The following is a 23,816-nucleotide window of genomic DNA, read 5'->3' on the forward strand; positions in this document are numbered from 1 at the left end:
ATGTAGATATAAATATTTGCTCACAGAATCAGCTTTATTGACCAGGAATGGAAACAACACGCAAGGAATTGGAATTTGTCTCCGCTCGTTGCCTCAGACAAGCAAAATTCATTACAAATAATCAAAAAAAAGTTTTATTGATAAATAATATAATTTTTAATATATATTATTATAACATCAACGATCAAATTGAACGTTATTTTCATCCAGTGTCGCGTTACACGCTTGGACCATTTGCAGTCCGCCCGCGTCACCGCTAGAGAGAGCCCGCGTGCCACAGTGTTGACGACTTTAGCCTAGTGGCTCACACATCTGCCTGACAGTCAAGAGTTGGCGGGTTTGAATCCGCGCGCCTTGACGTCGTCCGGGATCCCCGGAGTAGAAAAGGGCCAGGCCCCCGCCTGAAAATCTCATCCATCGTGCAAATGGAACAGGACACGTCCGTCCGTCCATTTTGCGCCTCGCTTCTCCTCAGGCGGGTCCCACCCCAGAAGTGGTCGCCGGCCAGCCTGCGACGCGACTGGCCCCTTTCGGTCCAAGAGGTCGCCTCGCGATTCTTTTCAGCTTACGACGGAATTGTGATCGCCGCCCCCGTGAAAGACGTGCGACGTCTCACTTCTCCTTTTTTCAGAAATGCGCCTCGGTCTTCCGGCAAAGAGCAACGGAAGGTCAAGGCAGCGAGAGGTCGGCGTGAAAGGAAAGGACCACGCTTGGCATTTGTCGAACGTGGACGCGGTCGAGCTGCTCCGCCCTCAAACGTACAAAGTCGTGCTAACAGGTAAAGTTGGATCTGGCGTTTGGCAAAAACGTTCCTTCCTTCCTTCCTTCCTTCCCAACGCTTTCCGCTCTTTCTCGCTGGTGCGCTTTGTGGACGTGCTGTGCTGACTTTGGACTTTTCCGCTTGGCGTCCTGCGCGCGTCTTTGGAAGCGAGCGAGCGGACCAAACGAAGCCTTTGCCACTCGCGACCGCATTCATTTGTGCCACTTTACGACAGCTTCTTTTCCTGTCGTGGGTCAGTATCGACAAAAGGGAAGTTGCCTCTCCAACTTCCCTTCGGGAAATGATTTTGCATGCGCGAGTGCGGGTCCTGCGCCTGCGCGCTGACGGAGCGCTTTCGCTTTTGGCTGCCCCCGCAGGTCGGCGATGACGCTCGGACGACTGCTTTGGTGCGCCGCGGTGATGGCGGCGGCCTCCCCAAGCGGTACGTGACCGCAAAGCGTCCAGCTGAGGTTTTGCCATCCGGGGGCTAATCCGACCCCCCCCCCCAGCGCTGACAACTTGAATTTGGCAATTTTGAATTTCCCCATCTTCACACATTGATTTTGTCAATCGTTGCTGTCCGCTAATTTGGCCTTTGACGTTTTCCTTATTGTGTCAACTCAATCAAATGGGAAGACTTGCACAATCATCCGAACAATTTGAGGTCGCCACTAACGTTGCGCGCGACCTTTGGCTTTTCCACAGAGGCCGCCGCCGACGAAGCCTGTCAGAAAGACGACTTGATCAGCAACGTAAGTTATACAATATTGGCCCTCGCTAGTTCCTGGTCTCACTTTCAGTTTAGGTTCAGTTCTTCTTTTTTGTGTTTCCCCCAGTTGCAACGGTGGAGTTCCTCAGATAACTTCTCCGTATCCTTCCGAGAGGAGGAAGACTTCGACTGCCGGCTCTCCCCGGCAAACGTGCTCAACTGCTCGTGGGATCTCGCCGCTTTGCCGGCGGGGGCTCGGCTTTCCGTTTCCATCAGGTGCGGCCTCGCCGTCGGCGTCGCGGGGCCCGGCCCGTTGTCCGAACGAACGTTCACCGGCGGTGACCCCCGCGCCCTGTGGCTTCTGTTCTTGCGGAACCGAACCGGCAGCATTTGCCACCACGACGGCTCAGTTGGCCCGCTTCACCTGAAATCCGAAGAGCGTTTCGGATCGGCGTCCGTCACGCTGGGGGATGAGGAGCTGCTGCACGTCATTATCCTGTTCAACGCGTCCCTGCGCCAGGATTGGTCCGCCTTAGGCTACGGGTACGAGGTGGAAACGATGGGTGAGAAACCTCCGTCCGCTTTCCCTTTCCAGCGACGCCTCTGTTGCAAAAATGCCACATTGTGTCACTCGAATGCTGTGTCGACTTAGCGTGGGTGATTTTCATTGGGGAAAGGAAAAAAATCAACTCGGAGCAATCGCAACGACGACAAGCAGTCCATCCAGCGCGTTTGTCCTCGGGCGACTTGAAGCGTTGGAGGCCAAGAGCGGACTCGACTGCGCTCACCTAGGAAAAGACGAGACGTTAGCGTGCGAAAGAGCCACAAAACGGGAAAATTGGAAAATACTTCCTTCAGAAAAGAAAGCGAAATTCGAAATCGAGAAACAAGAAAACTTAAACGCTCGGAACTCGTCGACGAGGCGGACGCGGACGAAAACCTAATGAGTAGACCAGACGGGACCAGATCAGGAACGGGAGCAAACGGGTTCTGTTGTCCTGCGTCGGCAGAGGTTCTGCCGTCGCCCGCAAACGTCCGCGCTCGGCTGAAAGACGCCGACCTGGTGGTGACCTGGGATGCGCCGCTCGCTCGTACCAGCCACGACCCCGGCTGCTTCCAGTACCAGCTGGTCGTGGGACGGCAGGTCCGCCGCAAACGCGCAGCCCAATGTCCTTCTGCAAACAAAAGCCGACTGTTGCGTGAGGGCCCGCCGTTTGTGGGTCATCAGGAGGAGCGGACATTCGAGGGCGTCCGGCTGTCTTGCACCATCTCCGGCGTGGACCCGGCGGCCGACTTGAGCGTGAAGCTCAGGGTCCGGACAACGTCGCATTGCTTGGGCTCGAGCTCGTGGAGCGGGTGGAGCCGCAGCGCCGGTGAGTCGCGACTCCTTCCGCATTTCCATCGCAGTTGATCCGGAACCGGCAAAAACAATCCAATGTTCGGAGCGGCTTGGCTCTTTTCCCTCAGAATTCTTTTCCCTTTTCTTTTGGCTCTCCGCTGGACTTGTCTTCTAAGCGTAAAGGGGCAGAGTTGAGCACACGTTACGCAGGACGTGCTTCTGTCTTTTCTTTCCAGCGACAGAAATCTCACTCGATGGGCTCAACGTGACGTGGACGGTCTGGATTGCGCTGGGAGTCCCGGTGGTCCTGGTCACTCTGTTCTGCCTCCTGCGCGTCCACCGTCTCAGGTACCGCGTCTCGGTTCCGAAACGCAAAACGTCCGAAGTGAGTCCCGCGGCCCTTTTGAACGTCCGTACGAAAAAACACACCACGAACAGCCGTCGAAAAAAGAGATGAGCTCCTCCCGCTCTTTCTTCCTCAACTGTCTGGATTGTCAAGTTTCATATTTCCCAAACAGCAGCCCAAGTACAGTACGTAAAAATTGCAGCTTCGCAATCTATTCAGAAAAAAAAAAACAACAACAAAACACGTTGGGATGATCCTGAACATTTTGGAACAAATAAATCTGCGGATCAAATTAGACAAAAGTTCACAAGCTTCGGCATGCGCCCCCCTCCCCGTGAAAATAACGCAGAATCTGCTCAAAAGAACATCGTGCCAAGTCAAACAACAAGGAAGGCGGCGGCTTCTGTACATCAGGACCTGATGTGTACTTTCTTACATAGGGGCAGAAAGGTTTAACAGATAAAAACATTAGCAACTATTCGGTTCTTACTTGGGTCATCTACGCAAACTGGTTTGATGACCCGAAACACGCAAATCAGAGAGGAACTTTTCTCTGTGTGTGTGTGTGCGCCCCCCCCCCCCCCCCCCCCCCGGATGTAGCACCTAACCCTTTTGCTCGAGTACTCGAAAAGAGAAAAGCACGCAAACTGCTCCAAGGTGGTCTCTGTGTTTGTTTGTTTTTTTTTTTTTCAGGGTGACACAAGTTCTGTATCCCACAATTCCTCGCCCCCCATTAAAGTATAAATATTTCCTGGAAGAAAACGTAAGTCGGTGCACACAAGCAATCACCCGCACATCAAATGGCTTCACAAAAATCTCACCGATTTTCCCAGTTTTATCAGACCGCGCCGTCGGCGAAGTCCGAGGAGGAGATCGCGATGGCGGAGGACGCCGGGAATCCCTTTCAAAAGTCTTCTTCCATGCAGCAGTCAAACGAGTCCAACGACATTTCTCAGGGATTCTACACTGTAGCTAGTCTGTAGTCTGGTTCTGCGGAGGCAGGCCGAGCGTCTCACGCGTTTCCAGATAAACATTTTGCCTTTTTTTGGTCTGGGTCTTAATCACAAAAAAGTCTCAAAGGGCTTCGCGGAGACCGACGACATCCCATCTTGAAAAGAAAACATTTCTTCAGCTCAACCCTTCCTTCCACGAGGGAGCGCGACTCCCGAAGACATCGTTTCTCGCCCCTCCCGAACGCACCAAGACGTCTTTGACGGCGAAAATCGCTCGGGCCAAACGCGGGCAGTTCACCGACGTGTCGCCGAGCGGCCGCCGCTTGACGTCGGTCCCGCCGATCCGATCCGTCGAGCTTGTCCGCCGCGGGACCGCCCGAGCAAAGCGCGAATCAGAATTCTCTCTCTGCGTGACGCTACCCTTAACATGACTGGAATACTCAAAAGGAGAAATACAAAAGAACTTTATGAACAGTTTAGTCTTCCGTCAATGCTTTGTATTGTGTCACGAGAATATCCAATAGAACACGTTCATCCATCTGTTTTCTTTGCCGCTTATTCTCACGAGGGTCGCGGGGAGCGCCGGGGCCTTTCCCGCAGGAGGCGGCGTACGCCCTAAAGTGGTCGCCGGCCAATCGCAGGGCACCGCATTCAACAAATCAAACCGACGGGGCAATTTTGAGGGTCCGATTTGACGCCAGCATGTTTTTGGGATGTGGGCGGAAAACGGAGAGACGAAGCCACGCGGGTACGAGGGGAACATGCAAATTCAGATCGAACCCGGGACCTCAGAACTGCGAGGCCGACGCTTTACCAGTTGATCCGATCCACCGTGCCGCCCCCAGAGAATAGATCTTTACGGGGGGGGGGGGGGAGGAAAAGAATACGGGCAACGGAAAGCCAGGAAGCAAAGCTCCGAGGCCTCCCTCGCATTCAATATTCGGTCGGGGTACGGCGCCCGAGGGTCACTTTTCTCCGTACGGTTCTTCTCTTATTTCTCGGCAACCTTTTCCACTCCACAGAAATTTGGGAATGTCGCCCGACGACACGAAATAGGAGGTCCGCTCGCTAGAAGGCGATCGTCCGACACTGGAAATTGATGGACGACGACGTCGCCCCCCCCCTCCACGGAGCGCTCCCGATCTCGACCGACAGGACGGCTGCACGACCCGCTGTCGAGATCGCGCAATCAGCCGTCGAGCGGCGCCGGGCGCGTCCCGTTGGCCTCCAGCTCGGCGGAGAACTTCTGGCTCAGGTCTTTGTGCTCCCGCAGGAAAGCGTCGAGCGTCATCAGCTGCTCGCGGTCCTGCCAAAGCAGTCAACGCTTTATTTGGAGTGCGCAGTCGAGGGAAGGCAGCTAAGAGGACGCACGTACGTGGGGAAAAGAAGCAAAACCTCGCAAATAAAAGCTCAGACCATTGAGAATTTTCCTCTCCTCACCGCGGGCTCGTCTTCGGCCGAAAGCCGCAACTCCCGCAGCCTCTCCTGTAGTAAGGCGGCCTCCCACTGGCCGACCAGGTCGGGTCCGATACCGAAATTCACCGTGTCGGCGGCTAACGCCGTTCCGGAGTAGTCCACGGTGTCCCTCGCGCAGATCGACAAATCGACGGCCAGCATCTGCCGGGAAAAAGTTGGGAGGTGCCAGAAAAAAGGAGGAGATTCATCAAAAGGCGCTGGCGGGGATGCTCCCCCCCCAAAAAAAGGCAACCACGCTCACCCGAATTAGCGATTGCTCTGCCAGGTCCACGTCGGGCACCCGCTTGAACAGCCGCACGAAGCCAACCAGCGCCGGTCGGAATTTCTCCATCCAGGCGTCGCTCACACGCTGGTCGGCGGAGTGCATCAACTCGTTCCGGAATCTGATCAGCTGCGACGCACGCGTTAAGACAACTCGGAGCTCGGCCCGTTGGGCTCTCGCGATGTGACGGTGCCCAATCGGGTCCCTTTCCTCACCTCGGTCACGCGAGCCGTGTTGGAAGCCACCGAAGCAAAACAGTCGCAGCAGCTGAGGAGGTTGAGCAGAGCGGAAGGGTCGCACTGACGGGCCGCCTGGACCCGGGCCTGCCCTCGCGGCATGTAAGCCTGCCAGACGAACCGCACACCCCGTACACGCAATTCCCATCATCAGAGTTCGTACTCGTACTCGCCACGTGTTTCGTTGCGTCGGCGCCAGACTTGCCCGCGACCTTTCCTTCCGCTGAACGCGCGTCGCAAAATAAAGGCAGTCCGAGCGCGTTTTGCGCCAGCGGCACGGCGTCCTAACGCCTTCCGCTGCCCTTCGAGGGGCTTTGGGCAACGCGTGGCTCAACATTGCGACGGCGTCGGCCTGCTGAAAATGGATTGGCGGCCCCAGCTTTTTTTTTTTTTTTTTTTGAACTTCTAGAAGTTGACCGTCTGCCGTTCATTCGCGAAACTGGCCAGGTATCGGCGTCAACGCGCGGCTGCCGACCCGCCGCCCCCGAGCGACGCTTCCGAGCCGTGTTGGGCCATTGGGATTTCCTCGGAATGTTCAGAGGTCATCATTTCTATACAAGAGTGTTCATATTTCTTTTTGCCGTAAATTGCATTCATTATTATGATTAAGAACACCGATTCCAGCGGCGCAAATGTCGCCATTCCGCAAGGGCGGGCGAGGGAGCGCTCGCTGGCGTTAGGTTCCATCCCCCCCCCCCCCCCCCCTCTCGCTTCCCAAATGACGGAAGGCAAAGAAAGATGAGAAGCCACGAGGCAGCTCAAAGGGCAGAGAGGCCAGAAAACAGGCCGACGACCTTGGCCAGCTCCCAGTGGCTCGTCCTCCACGCGGCGGGGGCGCAGTTGTCCCAGTGGACGCCCGAGGCGGGTCTCCGGTGGTGCTTGACGATTTCGTCTTTCCAGCGCAGACACGACTCGCAGGCCCTGGAAAGCTGCGAGGGCGACACGGCAAATACATCAAAAGCCTACGTTTGGAAATATCCGGCCGCTTGTCCTCACAAGGGTCACGGGAGCGCCAGAGCCGAGCCCGGCTGTCGTCGGGCAGGCGGGGCGCACCCTGAACCCGTCGCCGACGGAGCAATTTAGAGTCGTGTTTTTGGGATGCGGGAGGAAAACCGGAGAAAAGCCACGCAGGCACGGGGAAAACTCCACACGGGCGAGGCCGGGATCGAACCCGGGTCCTCAGAACTGCGCCGCCGTGCCGCCAAGCTTGAATAGACAACTTTGTTTTTTTTTTTTGTTTTTTTTCCCCACAACTTGAGCAGTGTTGACAGTTTAAAATGTCAAAATAAGAGAAGCACAGAAGCTCTTGACACTCGGACGAATGTGAAGATTGGAGCAAAAAGAAACATTCCGGTGGGAGCTAAACGAGCTCCATTTTGTTTTGCCTCCAAATATTTTCCACTAACATCCGAGCACCGCGTCGGCCATTTCCCTGAAAACGGCGACAAACGTCAGCCTCGCGCGTCCCAACGAAGTCTGACCGAATCAGCCTCGTGGGCACTTGACGTGTGTTGACGTCCCGGAGCTCAGCGAGGGGACAAACGGACGCGTCAAAAGCGGTTCCGATTGTTCGCTTACCTTGACGTCGGCGGGGTGGCACGATCGCGAGCATCGCTGACTCAGACGAGGCCGCTCGCGGAGCAAATCGCCGTGGAAACGTCGAAGGCGCTCATCCGCGAAAGGCTCCACGGCCTCCTTGACCATGTACAAGCATTTGCCCGCTTTCAGCCAGTTGGCGTACTGCGGCTCGCCGAGGCGCGCGAGGAGCTCCGCGGACATGGCGGACGGGACGGATGTGGCGGAGGCCGCCCAGCGCCAGAGGGCGCCGTCGGCACGATGGCGTCATTCTCAACAACAACAACAAAAAAAAAACGCAGAGCGTGTTGACCCAAAAGGAGTTCCACGAATGCATCCGAGGGATTTTCCACGTGCACGATGCCAACATTTGGGAAGATTCCGTCGAGGACGGTGGCCGAATCACGGAAGAGAAACAAGCCAACCCACTAGAAGAAAGGGAAGCTCGCTCAAATATCTTCAGCCGCTCAGCTCGTGTGTGGGAAAAGTCCAGTGCACTTTTGGTCCTTTAAACACGTGCTGGACCAGAGGTTGAGGTCAGGACTCTGTCCGGGCCAGTCCACGTCGGCCTTGCGGGAAACCTGAAGCGGAAGTCGGGGTGGGGCCGGACTCGTAAAAACAGAAAGTCACTTTGATCCCTACCTGGGTCAAGGCGGGCGAGCCAATCAATACTTTTGGCAGTAGAGCGTCCACCTGGAAGCGACTTGATCAAATATATGCCTCGCAAGTCCGAAGTTGAGCGTGGAAGCTCCGAGGCGCACGAAAAGGGTTTGTGTGACTTTCTTCGACAGTCGGACTCATTTGGTGTGCGGCGCGCTCGCTAACTTCGCACGCCAAATACAAATATTCTGATCGGGCTCCGACGAGGAGGAAGACGCTCAAGGTTGTCCGAAGCGCGCGCTCGAGTCCGAACGAGGCCGAAGGTCGAGAGAGCGGCAGGGCAGGCTTATTGTGCGGATGGGTATTTCTTTCCAAGCTTTGATTGGCGTGCGTTGGTCCCGATCAGACGCTCGCAGGGAGGACGGGCTCCGATTTGAAGTCTTAACAGACGCGCCGTGAAAAAAATGTTGTGAAATTGAGTCTTCTCGGATCCACTGGGAAAAACAAGTCTTTGAATTTGGATCGGGATGGATTTGAAGCTCGTTGCCCCGGAGTGGCTTTGCGGGGGTGCTGCCATCCCAGCGGGGTGTTTCTCAAGCAGAGGACATGAAAGACAGGCAAAATAAAAACCAAATCCAAATGTCGTCACGCGTCACCCCGCTCGCCCGACGCCCCCCTCCCCAAGTGGGCGCCAGCGCTACCTGCTTGTTTACAACCTTTCCCCGATTTTGTACCCGCTTTTGTCAGAGGAACTCGCCAAGCTAGATTTGGCTCCTCCACTTTTGGATCGGTTCCGAAAACCAGCTGAAAGAAGCGAAGGGAGGGGGGCACGACGAGGAAGCGCCAAAAAACGTCCCCTCAACAACGCGGCCGCCGTGTCGTCGGCTTTTCTGGTCCGTCGGGCGTACGTGGGCGTGCCGCCCCTTTTTGATAACCAGCCGCATGAATATGGAGATGAGTTTTGGGGCGCGTACTGTATGTGCTCAGTGTGAAAGTCTCCCCCCCCCCACCCTCACCGCCCAAGTGCTGACCCACTTTCTCTCTGCTTGTGCGTTTGCACTTATCACTGCGAGCGGCTGTTTACGCTTGTGGGATGAACAAGAAGCCCAACTGGTACGAGAAAGCCCCCCCCCCGCCTCCCCCGCTCCAACATATTCCAGTTCTGAGCGGGTATTACAGGAGCAGGACTAAACCCTTGGAATGTTAATGACTCGTCAGCACGCATACGAAGATTGTTTCTCGGAATGTACCAAATAAGCTCGTTTAGCCGAGCGTGTCTCAATTTGCTACGTTTATGGATTTGAAAAGAAGGAAAAAAAAAAAAAAATCACGGCACTTTTGTGCATCGGGAAGACATCAGAAAAGGTTCGGCATTCGGTACCGCAGCGGCCGGCGCAGACACGAGCGCATCTTCGGACCCAACATTTATTTAGGAAGTAAAACGAGCGAGACGCACGCTCGACGTCGACATCAAATCAGTCGGATCACAATTAATAAACGGCTCGTTGGACGCTTGCTATCAAAAGAGCTTAAAAGTCCAGAAAGTCCTGGAAAGGGTTCTCGTTATCGTGCCTTCGGCGGAACGTCAGAACGTGAGAGCGGAAGCTGTCGCGTCAACGAAGGACGTCATTTTATTTCCATTTTCATTGGTTGCGTTGAATTTTGGACTCGCGTCATTACCTCTAAACAACAAATTCTACACAGTCAGTCTGGAATTATTGCAATATCTCAAAGTTATTCCAACAGAAGACCACCAGCAATTTTGAAATTCAAGATTGAAACCAAATCAGAAGCGATGCACCTCGAGGGTTCGGACAAAACCTCGCCGTCTTTAACCCTCGACCTGGAAGGAAGGCCGGAGACCGCGTTGAAAAACCACCTCTGTCCTCCTTCAAGGACGACCCCCCCCCCCCCCCCCCCCCCGGATGAGCAGCAACAAAGCCGTCACACTTGCGCCGGGCTGACATTCCGGCCCGAGCGGGGCCGCCTACGTGTGCTGCTGGCGTTCAATTCTTGACTTTGCCGTTTGCCTTTTGACCAGGATGTACGGTGACGATAATTGGATGAGAGGTCGCTAATCTCTTAATGAGCGCTCAATGGGAATTCGATTAGTTTTTAGTTCATTTGACAAAGAGCTCGAGTGAACCAGATTAGCGCCGCACGGATTAGGGCCCGCAGCGGAGGTCGCGCTCAGGCCCAAAAGCGTCGTTTCCATCAAATTTGCGAGTTTGGAGCGCATCTCCTGCGTGCGCGCAATTGAATCCAGATCATTTTCAAGCGAGTCGCCACGAGGTGGAGGTCGGCCGCCGACTGACCTCGTTTACGCCGTCCGTCCGTCCGTCTGTCCGTTTTGGGTGGTGACCATTAATCAATGAGGGACGTGAGAGCGAAAGTGCAAAATGGAAGCCGGACCTGCAAGCGCCAACCGTGACGCTCGTTCCAAAGTTCTGGACTTCCAAACGTCTGCGGCTTTGGCCTTGTTTTCTGACGACCTTTCAGATGGACTTTTGAAGACTTTGGAGAAGTCGGGTAAAAGCTTCGTTCCGCCCAAGTTGCGCGGCACGATTGTCACAAATGAGGTGAGCCGCTCGCAGTCCCTGGAAAAAGTCACCGTGACCCAACGGCACGAGGCCCTCACCAAACAACGTTCGGCTGTTCTAGCGGGCTTTCCCAGTCTTTTTTTTTTTTTTTTCTTCCCACATTGGCGCGGGGAGCTCACGGGTGAAACGTTCTCTCCGGGGGAAAAAGACCCGAGAAACGGCCGGCTCGGGTTCCGTTCCTCGCGAGCACCCGACGCAATCTGCTACGTTCAACGAACGCCGGCCGCACTTTCCAATGAATTCACAACACGACAATCCCAAAAGCAAATCTGGCTCATCTGTTCAACCTTCCCCGGCCCGCCGCTTAATCGCTCTCGGCTGATTATGACATTTGGTCATTTTCTGCTGTCCCCCAGCCTGATGAGAGGCGCACCCGCCACGACAAAACAAAAGCACGCAAAGACTCGCCAACGCCCCGCCCTGCCCCGCGCCCCTCCGACGGGATGCTAATGAGCTAACCCTAACCCTCGGGTGTCCTCTCGGGCCGTCCGCCGCAAAGGAAGCGAGCCAGAGACGGAGGGAACGGCGAGATCCGGGGGAGGAAGCAACGCCACGCGGCGCCGTAAACTCGACTTTTGGCTTTGTCCCGATGCCGCACCGATGCTTGCTTGTGCCGGAGCCCCCGTCGCCAATGAGTCCTCGGGAGAAGCCCCAGGCCGTTTGCAAAGTGGGCGCGCGCGGGCGACTTTTGGAGGTGAGCTTGCTCCGGGCGACGCGGCACCGGCGGAAAACTTTCAAGTGGGTGGGAAAAGGGGCCGGGGGCGGCGTCCCAAAGATCATTGGCTGTTCACAAGCATTGCTCCAGAACACGTTGAAATTGGTGCACTTTCAACTTCTTGAGCTAAACATCCATCAAATCCACCTGGGAGTGAAATATGGACAAAAACGAACCCGAGTCCTCACGACACTTTTGTGAGGCCAAACTCCAACCAGTGTGACCACTGTGCCGGGATTCAATTTGAGCACCCCCAAAAATCTGAGAAAGGGGGAGGAGAAGAAGAAAAAAGAGAGAGAGAGAGAAGACGTGAGGGGGGAGAACAAAGGAGCAGGAAAATTTGCTGCCGGCATCGACGCGCGAACGCACAGCAGCTCATTGCGAGATGGAGTACGAGGCCCGAATCGGCCAAACCCACAAGCCCTCGTCCGTCTTATCGTTTCCAAATCAAGACGTGCGTGCGCGCCGGACGGTCAACGCGCACTGACGAGACTCAAACGTGGAACCAACGACTTCAAGAACATTCGTTTGGTGTGTGCGTGTGCGTTCAAACAGGCGCTGGAGCGAAGCGTGTCGAATCGCTGTTGCTCCGTGCAAAACTAAATGATGGATTTCATTTCTCTGTCGCTCCCTCACGCACAAACGGCCGTCAGGTACAAACAAGTGTGGCGTTTTGCGACGCAAACGCTCGCAAAGGAAGTTGAGCTCATTTCCGTTCCCAGCCGAAGCCGCAAAGCAAAGTAGGCCACCGCTGTTGGGTGGGGGGGGGGGGGGGGGTCGCGGGGGCGCCACCTGCGGCCCGCGCTCGGGAAAAGAATGGCCGGCCAGCCCGGGAAGAAAGATGGCCGACGACCCGGACAGCCGATCGCAGGGCTTGTCAGCCATTTTGGTCCCTTCTATCGCAATTTGAAGCCAGCCCGTCAATTTGGGGCTGCGAAGGCCAGACCGCATTGCTTGGTCTGGAACCAAACGATTCGGGGACTTTTTAGTCCAAAATCCGAATCAATCAATCCTGGGGCGCTTCTAGAATGAGCGGCGAAGGGGCCCTGAGCTCGCTAACCAGGCACGATGACTTTAGCTTTGTGCTACGTTGGAGGGAGCAAAATCTTTTTGGGAACGTTTATGACTGACTGGAAATGATCGCAAAGGTCATTTCAATCATGAGCGTGCCCAGCAAAAAAAAAAAAAAAAAAAAAATCGGCGCCTTTTGTCATTTCTGGGCAATTTTGCCTCAGAAAATCCGCAACAGGCAGTCGCTTTTGACAAAAGTGAAGGAGGAGTTGCGTACCGTGGTTGCGCCTTTCCAAGCGGGGAGTAGCTGAAAAGAATAAAGTCGGGGGAGAAAAGAAAGACGCTACTCCTTTCCATTTCAAAGTGCCGTCAGGGAGGATTTGCCCCCCCCCCCGTCGGCGTTTCTGAACTCTGAAGGCTTTCCTTTCCTTTCCTTTCCTTTCCTTTCCTTTCCTTTCCTTTCCTTTCCTTTCCTTTCCTTTCCTTTCTTTTCCTTCCTCTCTCTCTTTCTTCCTTCACGCACATTCTAAGTGCAGTAAGCCAGAAGAATGTTGTTGATGTTAATTAAAGTTGAGTCCAACAACAGAAAAAGATTGAAATTCAGCCCAAAGGGCGAATGGCAGACTGCGAGTTCTGCAAAGGCGTGGGGGTGGGGGTGGGGGGTGGGGGGGCATTCATTATGTGCTGGCTTTCTCCATACGCACATAATGAATGCAAACGTTTGTCCCCGACGGCTCACTTAAGCTCCTCATTTATGTATGTATGACCACCAGAACCCCATTCAGGGCGGCAAAGGCGCGGTCGGAACGGGCCTAATGGAGCCGCCTTTTGAGCGAGTCGGTTCCGGGGCATTAGTGAGCTCGTGACATCTGCGGCGGGTCGGGGGTGGGCACTTCGAGCGTCCATCTGGCGACAAATACCCGAGCCGTGGCGGCTGCGGCGGATAAACTCCGCTAAGGGCGCCTCCAACCATTCTCCTTTGGATCCCCGGAGTTGCCTTATCAATAATAAAATAGCGCCGCCGACGAATAATAGCAACAGAAAAGAAAATAATGACACAGTGTGCCGTTATCTCAGGCCGTCTCGCCTTCTTTGTTACATTGGCAAGAATATCAAGTCGGATCTGGGCCACGCGCGTGAAAGTCAAACTTTGAAGATCGGCGCTTCCCTCATCTCACTTTCTTTCTTTCTTTCTTTCCTTTCCCCTCCCCCCTTTTTTTTGCCCCACTTGGAGAAAGTCGCCGGGTTTTTATGAAAGTTCACCGCCGCTCACGAGCTTCTGCAAAAGCTGATCCTCTTTTCGGAATATCAGAAATAACGCCCAAAACCAGTCACGGCGGGGCTTTGACTTACGAGCGTCAACGGCTCCATCGGCGCACGCGTGCCAAATCATTTCTCTCCACTCGAATGGAGGAAAGCGCAGCACACGGTCAAAACATAAATCATAAACACACACACAAAAGAGTTTTGAAACTCACGTGTGCTTTTGTCGTTTTGTGTATTTATCTTAGTGGGAAACTGCCGCTTGAGTCGAGGTCGCGGCCACCATCTCAAAATCAAACTTAAATAACATTTAACAAAGTAAAAGCCTTCCTCACGAGTGGAGTCACAATAAAATCTCAGCGATGCGGAGGAAAGGCTTTGTGCCGTCAGAGGGGACCGCAAAAAGGTCAGGAAAAGCCGACTAGAACATCACAACTTGAGTTGGGCTCATCGAGGTCACTTTTCACGGTGACTGACGTGTGCGTGCGCAGTCACTCGAACGTGAGGACGCCGTCACGTCGCAATTTTAGGAGGCTGTGCACACTAACGCAATTTCAGTCGTTGATTTTCGGCTTGTTATGCGTCATCAGACTGGTGTAAAAAGGTTACGTGAAAAACCTGGCATTTGGACCGGGGTGTGTAGACTTTTTATAACCGCAGGTGGCAGCGCTTCCTCCCAACTTGGCTCAATGACAAAGGAGGCACCCGCAAAAATGGAAAATGTCGACGTTGCTTTTTCTCGAGTGCCCAAAGGTTTCGTCTTTAGCCTTTGCACGTGTTCATTGATACGATACGATATCATCCATCCATCCATTTTCCGAGCCGCCTATCCCAGCTGACTCGGGGCGAAAGGCCACGACCGGTCGCCAGTCGTTCGCGTGGCGCATATCGACAGACACCGGGAATCGATCCCACGCCGGCCACACCAAAGTCAGGCGAGCGCTCCACTCTGCCATCGCACCGGATTTGATGACCTGGAAAAGACGCGACGTCCAAAAGTGTCGCGGAGAGCAAATGCGGGATCGTCGCAATTTCAAGCGCTCGCTTTTTAAAAGGAAGAAGGAAATCCCTCCCGTTCATATCATCCAGCCCAAAAGACGGAATTTCCTCTTCAAAAGGACTTTTTCAAATCCATCAAAGGCTCATCAGTAACCCCAAAGCAAAAAAATACAAATGTCCAAATGTGTCTCGTTAGTAGTTCATAAAAGTTACTTAGATGACGTTTCTTTTTTTTTTTTTTTTTAAATTGATACGGTTATTGAGATACACACGCACAAAAAAAAAGAAAAAGCTCGCCGGAGGCAGTTTGCATTTTTGGCCAAGCAGAAGTTGGGACCCACGACGACCGTCCCGTTCGTTTCCGAGAGCTCGTTAACATGGAAAATTGCAACGTTCCTTTGAGGAGAAATGAAAAATTTGCGCCATTATTTCGCGTTTTCGGCTCGCGCCCTAGTCAACAATCGATCCGGCGTGAAACGAAAAGATGAACGCCAATCGGGCCGAATGCAAAATTCCACATCGATTGAAAGCGAGAATCGAACGCGTGACAAATTCCGAAGGTCTCCGTCGGAAACGCTCAACTGCAATCGATCGATCAATCAATCTTGCGTGCACGCCCAAAGTCGACTTCTTCTTCTTCTGCCCGCTCGCCAAACGGGCCCCGCATAGTCGGGAAGGGGCAAAGGTCAAGCCGCGCACCCCCGACAAGAAGCCTCGGTTCTTTGTGGGCCAGAATCGCTGTCGAGGCCAAACGGCGCCAAAGAAAAGGACAACGCGTTGAAAAGCGCTCAAAGGGCGGTGGAGGGGGGGGGGGCCTTTGCGGAGGGCGGGGGGGGGGGGGGTTGGGGTTGCTTGGTTTTTTTTGGCTTTAAGATGGCCGCGCCGGCCTTTAAATCACCATCGGAAAGTCATTAGAAAGACGGCGGGGGCGGCCGCACAGATTGCGCCCCCGCCCCCGGGCACAATGGCGCCGATCGAGCGCGAGGCGGGGGGGCGTGGCCGGCCCCCGCATTTCTTTGCAATCGTGACGGCGGCGGCACTAAAGTTGCCCGCAATCTGCGTGTGGGTGTGAAAGTTTGTATTCATGAGGTGTTAAGCGGGGGGGGGGGGCGCGCCGCCATTCAAAGGGTCGCGATGGGCGGCAGATGGGCTCCGAGTTAGGCCAAAAGGTCCGACGCCGCGTCTTCGAGATGGTCGCGACCGCGTTTCCCCATCGAGAGTCGGCGAGTGCGTCCGTTGTTGCCCTTTTCAGCGGAGAAAGACGACTGGGGACCGTGGAAAGGCGTCGGAAGGGAAAGAGAGAAACAGAGAGAGAGAGAGAGAGACAGGGAGAGAGAGACAGGGAGGGAGAAGAAAGAAAAAAAAAGAAAGAAAGAAAGAAAACGTGTGAGAGAGAGAGAAAGAAAGAGAAAGAAAGAAAGAGAAATAAAGATGATGGGAGAGAGAGAGAGAGAATGAAAGAGAATGGAAGAATGAGTGAAAGAGCGAGAGAGAAAGAAAGAAAAGAGAGAGAAATAAGAGTGAAAAAGAGAAAGGTCAAGAAAGAGAATGAAAGAGACAGGGAGGGAGAAAGAAAGAAAAAAGACAGAAAGAAAGAACGTGTGAGAGAGATAAAGAAAGAAAGAAAGAGAAATAAAGATGATGGGAGAGAGAGAGAGAGAGAGAGAGAGAGAGAAAGAGCGAGAAAGAAAAAAACAAAGAACGTGAGAGAAAGAGAGAGAGAGAAAGAAAGAAAAAAGACAAAGAACGTGAGAGAAAGAAAGAAAATGAGAGAGAAATAAAGAGTGAAAAAGAGAAAGGTCAAGAAAGAGAATGAAAGAGACAGGGAGGGAGAAAGAAAGAAAAAAGACAAAGAAAGAACGTGTGAGAGAGAGAAAGAAAGAAAGAAAGAGAAATAAAGATGATGGGAGAGAGAGAGAGAGAGAGAGAGAAAGAAAGAAAGAAAGAAAGAAAGAGAAATAAAGATGATGGGAGAGAGAGAGAGAAAGAAAGAAAGAAAGAAAGAAAGAAAGAAAGAAAGAAAGAAAGAAAGAAAGAGAAAGAAAGAAAGAAAGAGAAAGAAAGAAAGAAAGAAAGAGAAAGAAAGAAAGAAAGAAAGAGAAAGAAAGAAAGAGAATAAAGATGATGGGAGAGAGAGAGAGAAAGAAAGAAAATGAGAGAGAAAGAAAGAAAGAGAAATAAAGATGATGGGAGAGAGAGAGAGAGAGAGAAAGAGCGAGAAAGCAAAAGAGAGAGAGTGAAAGAGCGAGAAAGAAAAAAACAAAGAACGTGAGAGAGAGAGAGAAAAAGAAAGAGAGAACGAAAGAAAGAATGGGAGAGAATTAAAGAGAGAGAGAGAAAGAAAAAGAAAGAGCAGACAAGGAGGCACACCTGGAAAGCGAAGCGACACTGGGGAGGCGGCCGACGTCGACGGGCGCTAACGAAAGCCAAAGCGGAGGACCCGACTTGACCCGACTGTCGCGAAGGACAAAACAAAACAGAAACTATCACGCCATGTTTAGTATCTTTTTTTTTTCTTCTTCCCTTTTGTGTGCAGGTTAGCAAAACGTGTCTTTTTCTTGGCAGTACCAAAAGCATATTTCACTATGGATGTTGTCATTTTCCGGTTGTCAAGGAGACGAAGCCGACTTTTTTTTTTTTTAATCTCTCTGCATCGCATTTGGCGCCGACGCGACCCTTGTGGGGATAAGCAGCTGGGAAAATGGACGGGTGGATCTGACGCGCTCGTTGGAAAATTAGCGGCGCCCCGCTTGTGAGTCGGGCAAAGATTCGGCGAGACTTGCGAAGGATCTCCCCCAAAATCGTCCATTTCCATCAGAAAGCGTTAAGCCCCCCCCCCCGACGAGAAGCAGGGGCCGGCCCCCCAAATATTCCCGACGGCCGCGGGAAGAAAATCCACGTGAAGATCGCAACGCGCGCTCCAATTCGCCTTTTGTGCCGCTCGCGTGCAGACGGCTTTGCGTCACGTGACGCCGGCCGGCCGGCTTTCTTCTTTTGACGCTAATCCGCATCCGACTGCCGAGCGCCAGAACTGGAACGCGACCCCCAAACAACTCAAGTGAGCACACGTGAAATGGACTCGAGCGATCAACGCCAGGATGAGCCCAAACACCCCTCGGATTCCCCCCCGAAATGCGTCCAAAAGTCGCACGTCGACCAGCCCGAAAAAAAAAAAAAGACAAAAGTCGGCTCCAAAATGGCCTCCGGCGCACACCTGAAACGGATCGGCGGGGCGGTTCTAATCGTCCGAAATCCATCAATCCGATTTGAGCGCGTTTCCGACGGCCAGAAGCCGAGCTGCACTGTGACTGTTTGCACGCCACTTGTGTGGATAAGCGCGTCCAAAGCAAGCAGGCCCCGCTCAAGCGTGAAACCTCAGCAGGACGCACGTTTGGACTGGCGCTGCCAGATGGGTTCTTTGTGATATTAGCTTTTTTTTTTGGGGGGGGGGCGGAGCCCGAACAGCCGTGGTGGTGGTGGGGGGGGGGGTCCATCACCGGCTCCCTAAATAGACCCAAATTGGTGGGAGCCCGACGTCCACAGCAATTTGTCTCCCATCTCGCTGTCATTAAAGTGATGGGGGGGGGGGGCAACGATGCTGTAGTCAGGCTGAGATCTGCGCGGGGGGGCTTTAGGGGTCGGGGGGGGTCCCCGCCGAGCCGTTGTGGCCCCGCCGCTAACGAGGCCTTCATACACCTTTGATATCGTCTCGGTATTCAATTCCCAGCTGCGCTCGCAGCCAAATCCCATTGGTAACGCCCCCCCGCCCCCGTTTTCAGCTGCAGCCGAGGCCGATCGGGGAGGGGGGCGCGTTTTTACAGCCGCTTCCATGCGGCCCAAAAACAAACTCGAGACGTTTCGGGGGCGGATGATCGGCAATTCAAATAAGATCAACGTTGATGTGCTCGTTGGGGGGGGGGGGGGCTTGTTAATAAATCGGAAATGGAGGGAATGCGACAAGAGCCCGATTTTCCCAGCGGTCGCAACGCATTCCACGACGCTTTTGGCAATTCGTTCGGCGGCAAAAGTCATCTGGAAATGGACTCACAATTACAATGACAAGAGATTCCATTTACATTTGGACTCAAACTACTTCAAAGTAGGTCGTAGGATTGGACCGGATCCCGTTTGGATGATTTTGAGTGAAACAAAAACAAAAAACAAGAGCGGAGCACACATTCATCAACGACACAAACAATTGGCACAACAAAACACGATGAATGGTAAATACGTGACAAAATCAATATTTGGTGCACGATATCGCTTCACACGAGTCGGAATGTTCCAGAAAAAGTACCAAACGAGTCCTTTTGTGGAAACATTTGGGGAAAACGGGCCACGTTGGCGGGTTCCAATCCGGCCTTGCTACGCGTCGCCGTGCCAGCGTGGCTTTCACGATTCCAAAATTGAAGCTTGACAATTGCGACCGTTCGCTGGCCGGCGACCAGTCCAGGGCGTACGTCGTCGGCCTCGTGAGGAGGAGGAGGAGGAGGAGAAGGGCGACTGGATTTTGTGACTTTTTGCATTCACGAGGAATCCGTTTTGGAGCTTTGTCAAAACATAAATCTGCGGCTGGATGGCATCCTCCTTATTCAAATGTTTTTGTCCCCCCCCCCCCCCCATTTAACAGCCTCAGGACCGTAAGCAAACCCCGCAAACTATGGCGCATACTCAATCAGACGGTTGAATTCATCCCACATTTTCAGTCTCGGGTGGGGTTTGGAGGTCTCTGGGAAGTTATTCAGCGCCCCCCCCCCCCCCCCCCCGCCGCAGCCCGGATTGGCCGCGCTGAGGCTGATTTGCATGCCCGCCCGTACAAAAGCGAGCTGCGGTCCTCCGCAGCTCGCTTTGCGCCGAGAGCGGCAGACAAAGAGGCAGAGCAGAACCGAGCAGAGCATCCGGGACGGGGCGCGCTCGCGCACAAATGGAACATTTTGGACCGGTACGCTGAGCGGGAAAGTGTCGTCGCAGGACTTCTCTGGGTCCGTTTCAGGTAAGCGGCAAAATGAGGCCGAGCGGGTGGCTGCCGCTGCTGCTGCTGCCGCCGCTGTTGAGCCTGGCGGCTTTGGCCGAGGCAAAGACCGTCAAGTACCAGACCTGGGAGGAAGACGCCCCGGGAGCGCCGATCGGTAACTTGAGGGACGACGTCCCCTCCGCCTCGCGCTCCACTTTCAGGATGATGAAACAGTCGAACTCGTCCTTCGTCCGCCTGAGGGAGAGCGACGGCCAGCTGAGCGTCGGGGAGAGGATCGACCGCGAGCGCCTCTGCAAACGCGCCCCGCGATGCCTCGTCTCTTTCGACGCCGTCGCCTTCTCCCGGGAGCACCTCGCGCTCATCCGCGTCGAGGTGGAGGTCAAGGACATCAACGACAACTCCCCGGCGTTCCCCCGCCGGGAGTCCGGCGTGGACATCTCCGAGAACGCCGCCGTGGGGACGAGAGTCCCGCTGGACTTCGCCACCGACGAGGACGTCGGGCTGAACTACATCCAAAGCTATCAGATCTCGGTTAACGGCCACTTTTCCGTCGACGTGCTGAGCAGGGCGGACGGGGTCAAATACGCACAACTGGTGCTCGTCAAAGAGCTGGACCGGGAGACTCGGGCTTCCCACGCGCTGGAACTGGTCGCCGTGGACGGCGGGAACCCGCCCCGCTCGGGAAGCACACGCGTCACCGTCAAAGTGAAAGACTACAACGACAACAGCCCCGTTTTTGAGCGCGACAGCTACCGAGTGGACTTGTCGGAAGACGCCCCGGCGGGGTCGCCGCTGCTCCGCCTCAACGCCGAGGACCCGGACGAAGGGCCGAACGGCCAGGTGGTGTACGGCCTCGGGAGCCAGGCGCCCCCGGAGATCCGGCGACTCTTCCGGGTGGACAGAAAGAGCGGCGAGCTCACCCTGGAAAGCCCCGTCGACTTCGAAAGCAAGAACACGTACGAGTTTGACGTCCAGGCCTCCGACCTGGGGTCCGACCCCAGCCCCGCCGTCTGCAAGATCGTCGTGCAGGTGCGGGACGTCAACGACAACGCGCCGGAGATCTCCGTCGCGCCCGTGACCTCGGCGGCGGCCGACGTGGCCTGCGTCAGCGAGGCGGCGGCCGTGGAGACTTTTGTGGCTCTGGTCAGTACTTCGGACCGGGATTCCGGAGCCAACGGGCGGGTGCGCTGCGCCCTCTACGGACACCGTCACTTCAGACTGCAGCAAGCCTACCAGGACAGCTTCATGATCGTCAGCGCCGGCCCGTTGGATCGCGAGAAGATCCCCGAGTACAACCTGACGCTGGTGGCCGAGGACTCGGGCTCCCCGCCCCTCCGGACCGTCGCTCAGTACACCGTCCGGCTCACGGACGAGAACGACAACGCTCCGGCGTTCGGCGAGCCCGCGTACGAGGTGGCGGTGGCGGAGAACAACGCGCCCGGTGCCTACGTCGCCACGGTGACGGCGCGGGACGCCGACGCGGGGCCCAACGGGAAGGTCACCTACGAGCTAAGCGACGGCGTCTTCATGGGCTCTCCCATTTCCACCTTCGTGTCGATGGACCCGGCCAGCGGGTCTCTTTACGCGCTGCGGAGCTTCAACTACGAGGTGATGAAGCAACTGGAACTGCGGGTCACGGCCAGCGACGGCGGCTCCCCGCCCCTGACCGGGAGCGCCCATGTTTTCCTGAAGGTCGTGGACCAGAACGACAACGCGCCGGCCATCACCCGCCCGGCGCTCAACGACGGCTGGGCCGAGGTCCTCCTGCCCCGGGACGCGCCCAGCGGCTACGTCGTCACGCGGGTGGAGGCCCGGGACGCCGACGAGGGCGCCAACTCGGAGCTTTCCTTCGGCCTGGCCGCCGGCGAACACTCCGCCTTCTCCGTGGACAAACTCACGGGGGACGTCCACCTGAATCGCTTGCTGGGCCGCGACGCGGACGACGCCCTGAGCGTCACCGTGACGGTGAGCGACAACGGCAGGCCCGCCCTCACCTCCACCGCCGCGCTGCGCTTCGTCGTCGTCGGCGGCGTCGGCGCCGGCTCCCCGCCGGGCGACCGCCCCGTGCGCCGGTGGGACCCGTCCGTGGTCGTCATCGTCATCTTGGCGGGGAGCTGCACCCTCCTGCTGCTCGCCATCATCCTCATCGCCACCACCTGCAAGCGCCACAGAGCAGACAAGAGCGGCGAGGACGGCGACTCCTACGGGGAGAAAGGCGGGCCGGAGCGGGCCCCCGACGCCGACGCGGTCTCGGCCTCCGAGGTCCCCTGCGTTTATGACTCGGAGCCGGAGAGCAACGTGAGGAGGAACAACCGTGAGGTGAGTCCAGAAGGTCAACCCAAGACCGCCAACGGTCCCGTCGGCGTGCACGCGAATCTCGCGGAAAGGCGCCAATGCAGAAGTTCACCCTCGCCTCCATCTCGCTCGCAGGGGTACTCGACTTTGCCGGGCTACGGCGACGGAAAGGAGGCCGCCGGGCCCGTCGCCATCTGGAAGGGAAACTCCAGGGACCCGACCTTCAGCGCCAAGGACAGCGGCAAGGGCGACAGCGACTTCAACGACAGCGACAGCGACGTCAGCGCGGACGCTGCGGGCTTCAAGAAAGTTCCCACGACGCTCGCTCAAAACGGTGAGCGGGGGGGGGGGGGGGGGGCAACTTCTGCCCTTCAGGGTTCAGCGCTTCTCTTTGTCTTGGCCACACATTTGTGCGGTCCAAATTGCCATCCAGCCGTCATCCCGTATCATCATTGACAATCAATAAAAAGAGAAAACATTTGGATGTTTTCTTTTTGTTTATTGGAAATTCGCCACGAGCCGAATCCAAACTGCGTCTATTTTGCCGAGGGGGCGGAGTCTAAACAGATTTCACGCACTTTGCATCTGAAGTAAACTCTTCTCCTTTTGTTTTTTAGCGTTGTGGGCGTGCACCAGCGAGTGTAAGGTTCTGGGTCACTCGGACCGCTGCTGGAGCCCCTCGGCCGCGTCCTCCTTGCCTCGGGACCCCCGCCGAAGGGAAAACTGCCACCGGGCCCACATCCCCAAAACGGCGGGCCTGCAGAGCGTCTACGAGAAGGTGCTGGACGGGGTGTACGACTACGCCGGGCCCGCCGGGGGCCGGGAGGCGTGCGGCGACGCGAGCGTCCCCGCGTACGCGGCCGGCCGCGACCGGGAGGCCTGAAGGAGCCGCCCGGCCGCCAGTCCGTCGGCTCCCGACAGGTTGAGGTCGCCGCCCCCTGGCCGGAGAGGGCCGGCAAAAGCTTTTCGGGTCTCCCGTACCGAGACCGCTTTCAGACTTTCCTTGGACACCAACTGCGGCGTATGCAAACTTTGTACATACAGAGATTTTATTTTTGATAAAAGTCCACGGATCTCAAAGCACGCTAACGGCGCCGACGCCCCGAGGGCGGCTCGGCCGCTGGACTCTGACGTTACAACTCGGGTTAACGACGACGTATGAAATGGCCCGAATGTCATATTACTTGTACATATTTTTGGATATGATCACAAAGCTGTGACAGGAAAATAAACTTTGAACTACTGCACTCACCTTCGTAGGCGGGAGGATGTTGAGGCTCCTGTGAGGAATTGCACACGGCCGCCGACGGGCGGCGCCGTTACCGCGGCGGTGGCCCGACGTCCTCGCGTCACGCTCAAGGTCACCTTCACTTGCCGCTTCTCCGTCCCGGCCGGAGTCGTCGGGCGACGTGATTCATTTGCAATTTTAATTACCTGAAAAATGTAATTAGACACGGGCTGTGGGAGAGAGAGAGAGCGAGCGAGTCCAATTTTCTCCCTTTGCGACCACCTCCAAGGAAAGAGAACATGACACACACACACACACACACACACAGATGGAAATGCTTCCGTTTCTTGTCTTCAAACTCGCAACACTTTTGACCCGCAGTCACCTAAAAGGAAAACGTTCAGGTCAAGGTAATAACGTGAAAGAATTTGATTGGGAATTGGGCGGAGCTCGGGTCCAAAGACAGCTGGGAGT

The 23,816-nt window shown here is 55.4% G+C and overlaps 3 protein-coding genes across 10 annotated transcripts; 2 read left to right on the forward strand and 1 right to left on the reverse strand.

Annotated features, from left to right (window-relative positions):
* The first annotated feature begins 14 nt into the window (after nt 1-14).
* On the forward strand, nt 15-4,416 carry LOC133510895 (uncharacterized). 8 transcript variants are annotated; one of them, XM_061839357.1, is made up of 9 exons: nt 15-542; nt 632-778; nt 929-1,013; nt 1,138-1,202; nt 1,466-1,512; nt 1,597-2,032; nt 2,480-2,842; nt 3,045-3,156; nt 3,848-4,416. In XM_061839357.1, exons 2-9 carry the CDS (start codon nt 634-636, stop codon nt 4,128-4,130), a joined length of 1,536 nt encoding a protein of 511 aa, XP_061695341.1. In that variant the 5' UTR covers nt 15-542; nt 632-633; the 3' UTR covers nt 4,131-4,416. The 8 variants fall into 8 exon arrangements, with proteins under 8 accessions (XP_061695341.1, XP_061695335.1, XP_061695336.1 ...); XM_061839354.1 differs by having other exon boundaries at nt 17-778; nt 996-1,013; nt 2,480-2,613; nt 2,698-2,842; XM_061839355.1 differs by having other exon boundaries at nt 17-778; nt 996-1,013; nt 1,597-1,745; nt 1,857-2,032.
* A 138-nt stretch (nt 4,417-4,554) lies between these two features.
* On the reverse strand, nt 4,555-8,694 carry zgc:153935 (uncharacterized protein LOC777611 homolog). The gene is made up of 6 exons (XM_061839359.1): nt 7,660-8,694; nt 6,876-7,010; nt 6,061-6,189; nt 5,825-5,974; nt 5,548-5,724; nt 4,555-5,413 (listed from the first exon to the last, which is right to left on the reverse strand). The coding sequence occupies exons 1-6, from the start codon at nt 7,858-7,860 to the stop codon at nt 5,297-5,299; spliced, it is 909 nt and encodes a 302-aa protein (XP_061695343.1). The 5' UTR covers nt 7,861-8,694; the 3' UTR covers nt 4,555-5,296.
* Nucleotides 8,695-19,613: 10,919 nt separating this feature from the next.
* Nucleotides 19,614-23,017, forward strand: LOC133511319 (protocadherin-8-like). Its single transcript, XM_061840118.1, has 3 exons — nt 19,614-22,138; nt 22,250-22,448; nt 22,732-23,017. Exons 1-3 carry the CDS (start codon nt 19,850-19,852, stop codon nt 22,995-22,997), a joined length of 2,754 nt encoding a protein of 917 aa, XP_061696102.1. The 5' UTR covers nt 19,614-19,849; the 3' UTR covers nt 22,998-23,017.
* The last annotated feature ends 799 nt before the right edge of the window (nt 23,018-23,816 follow it).

Source organism: Syngnathoides biaculeatus, chromosome 13, assembly GCF_019802595.1.
Source record: "Syngnathoides biaculeatus isolate LvHL_M chromosome 13, ASM1980259v1, whole genome shotgun sequence".
Classification (NCBI taxonomy): domain Eukaryota; kingdom Metazoa; phylum Chordata; class Actinopteri; order Syngnathiformes; family Syngnathidae; genus Syngnathoides; species Syngnathoides biaculeatus.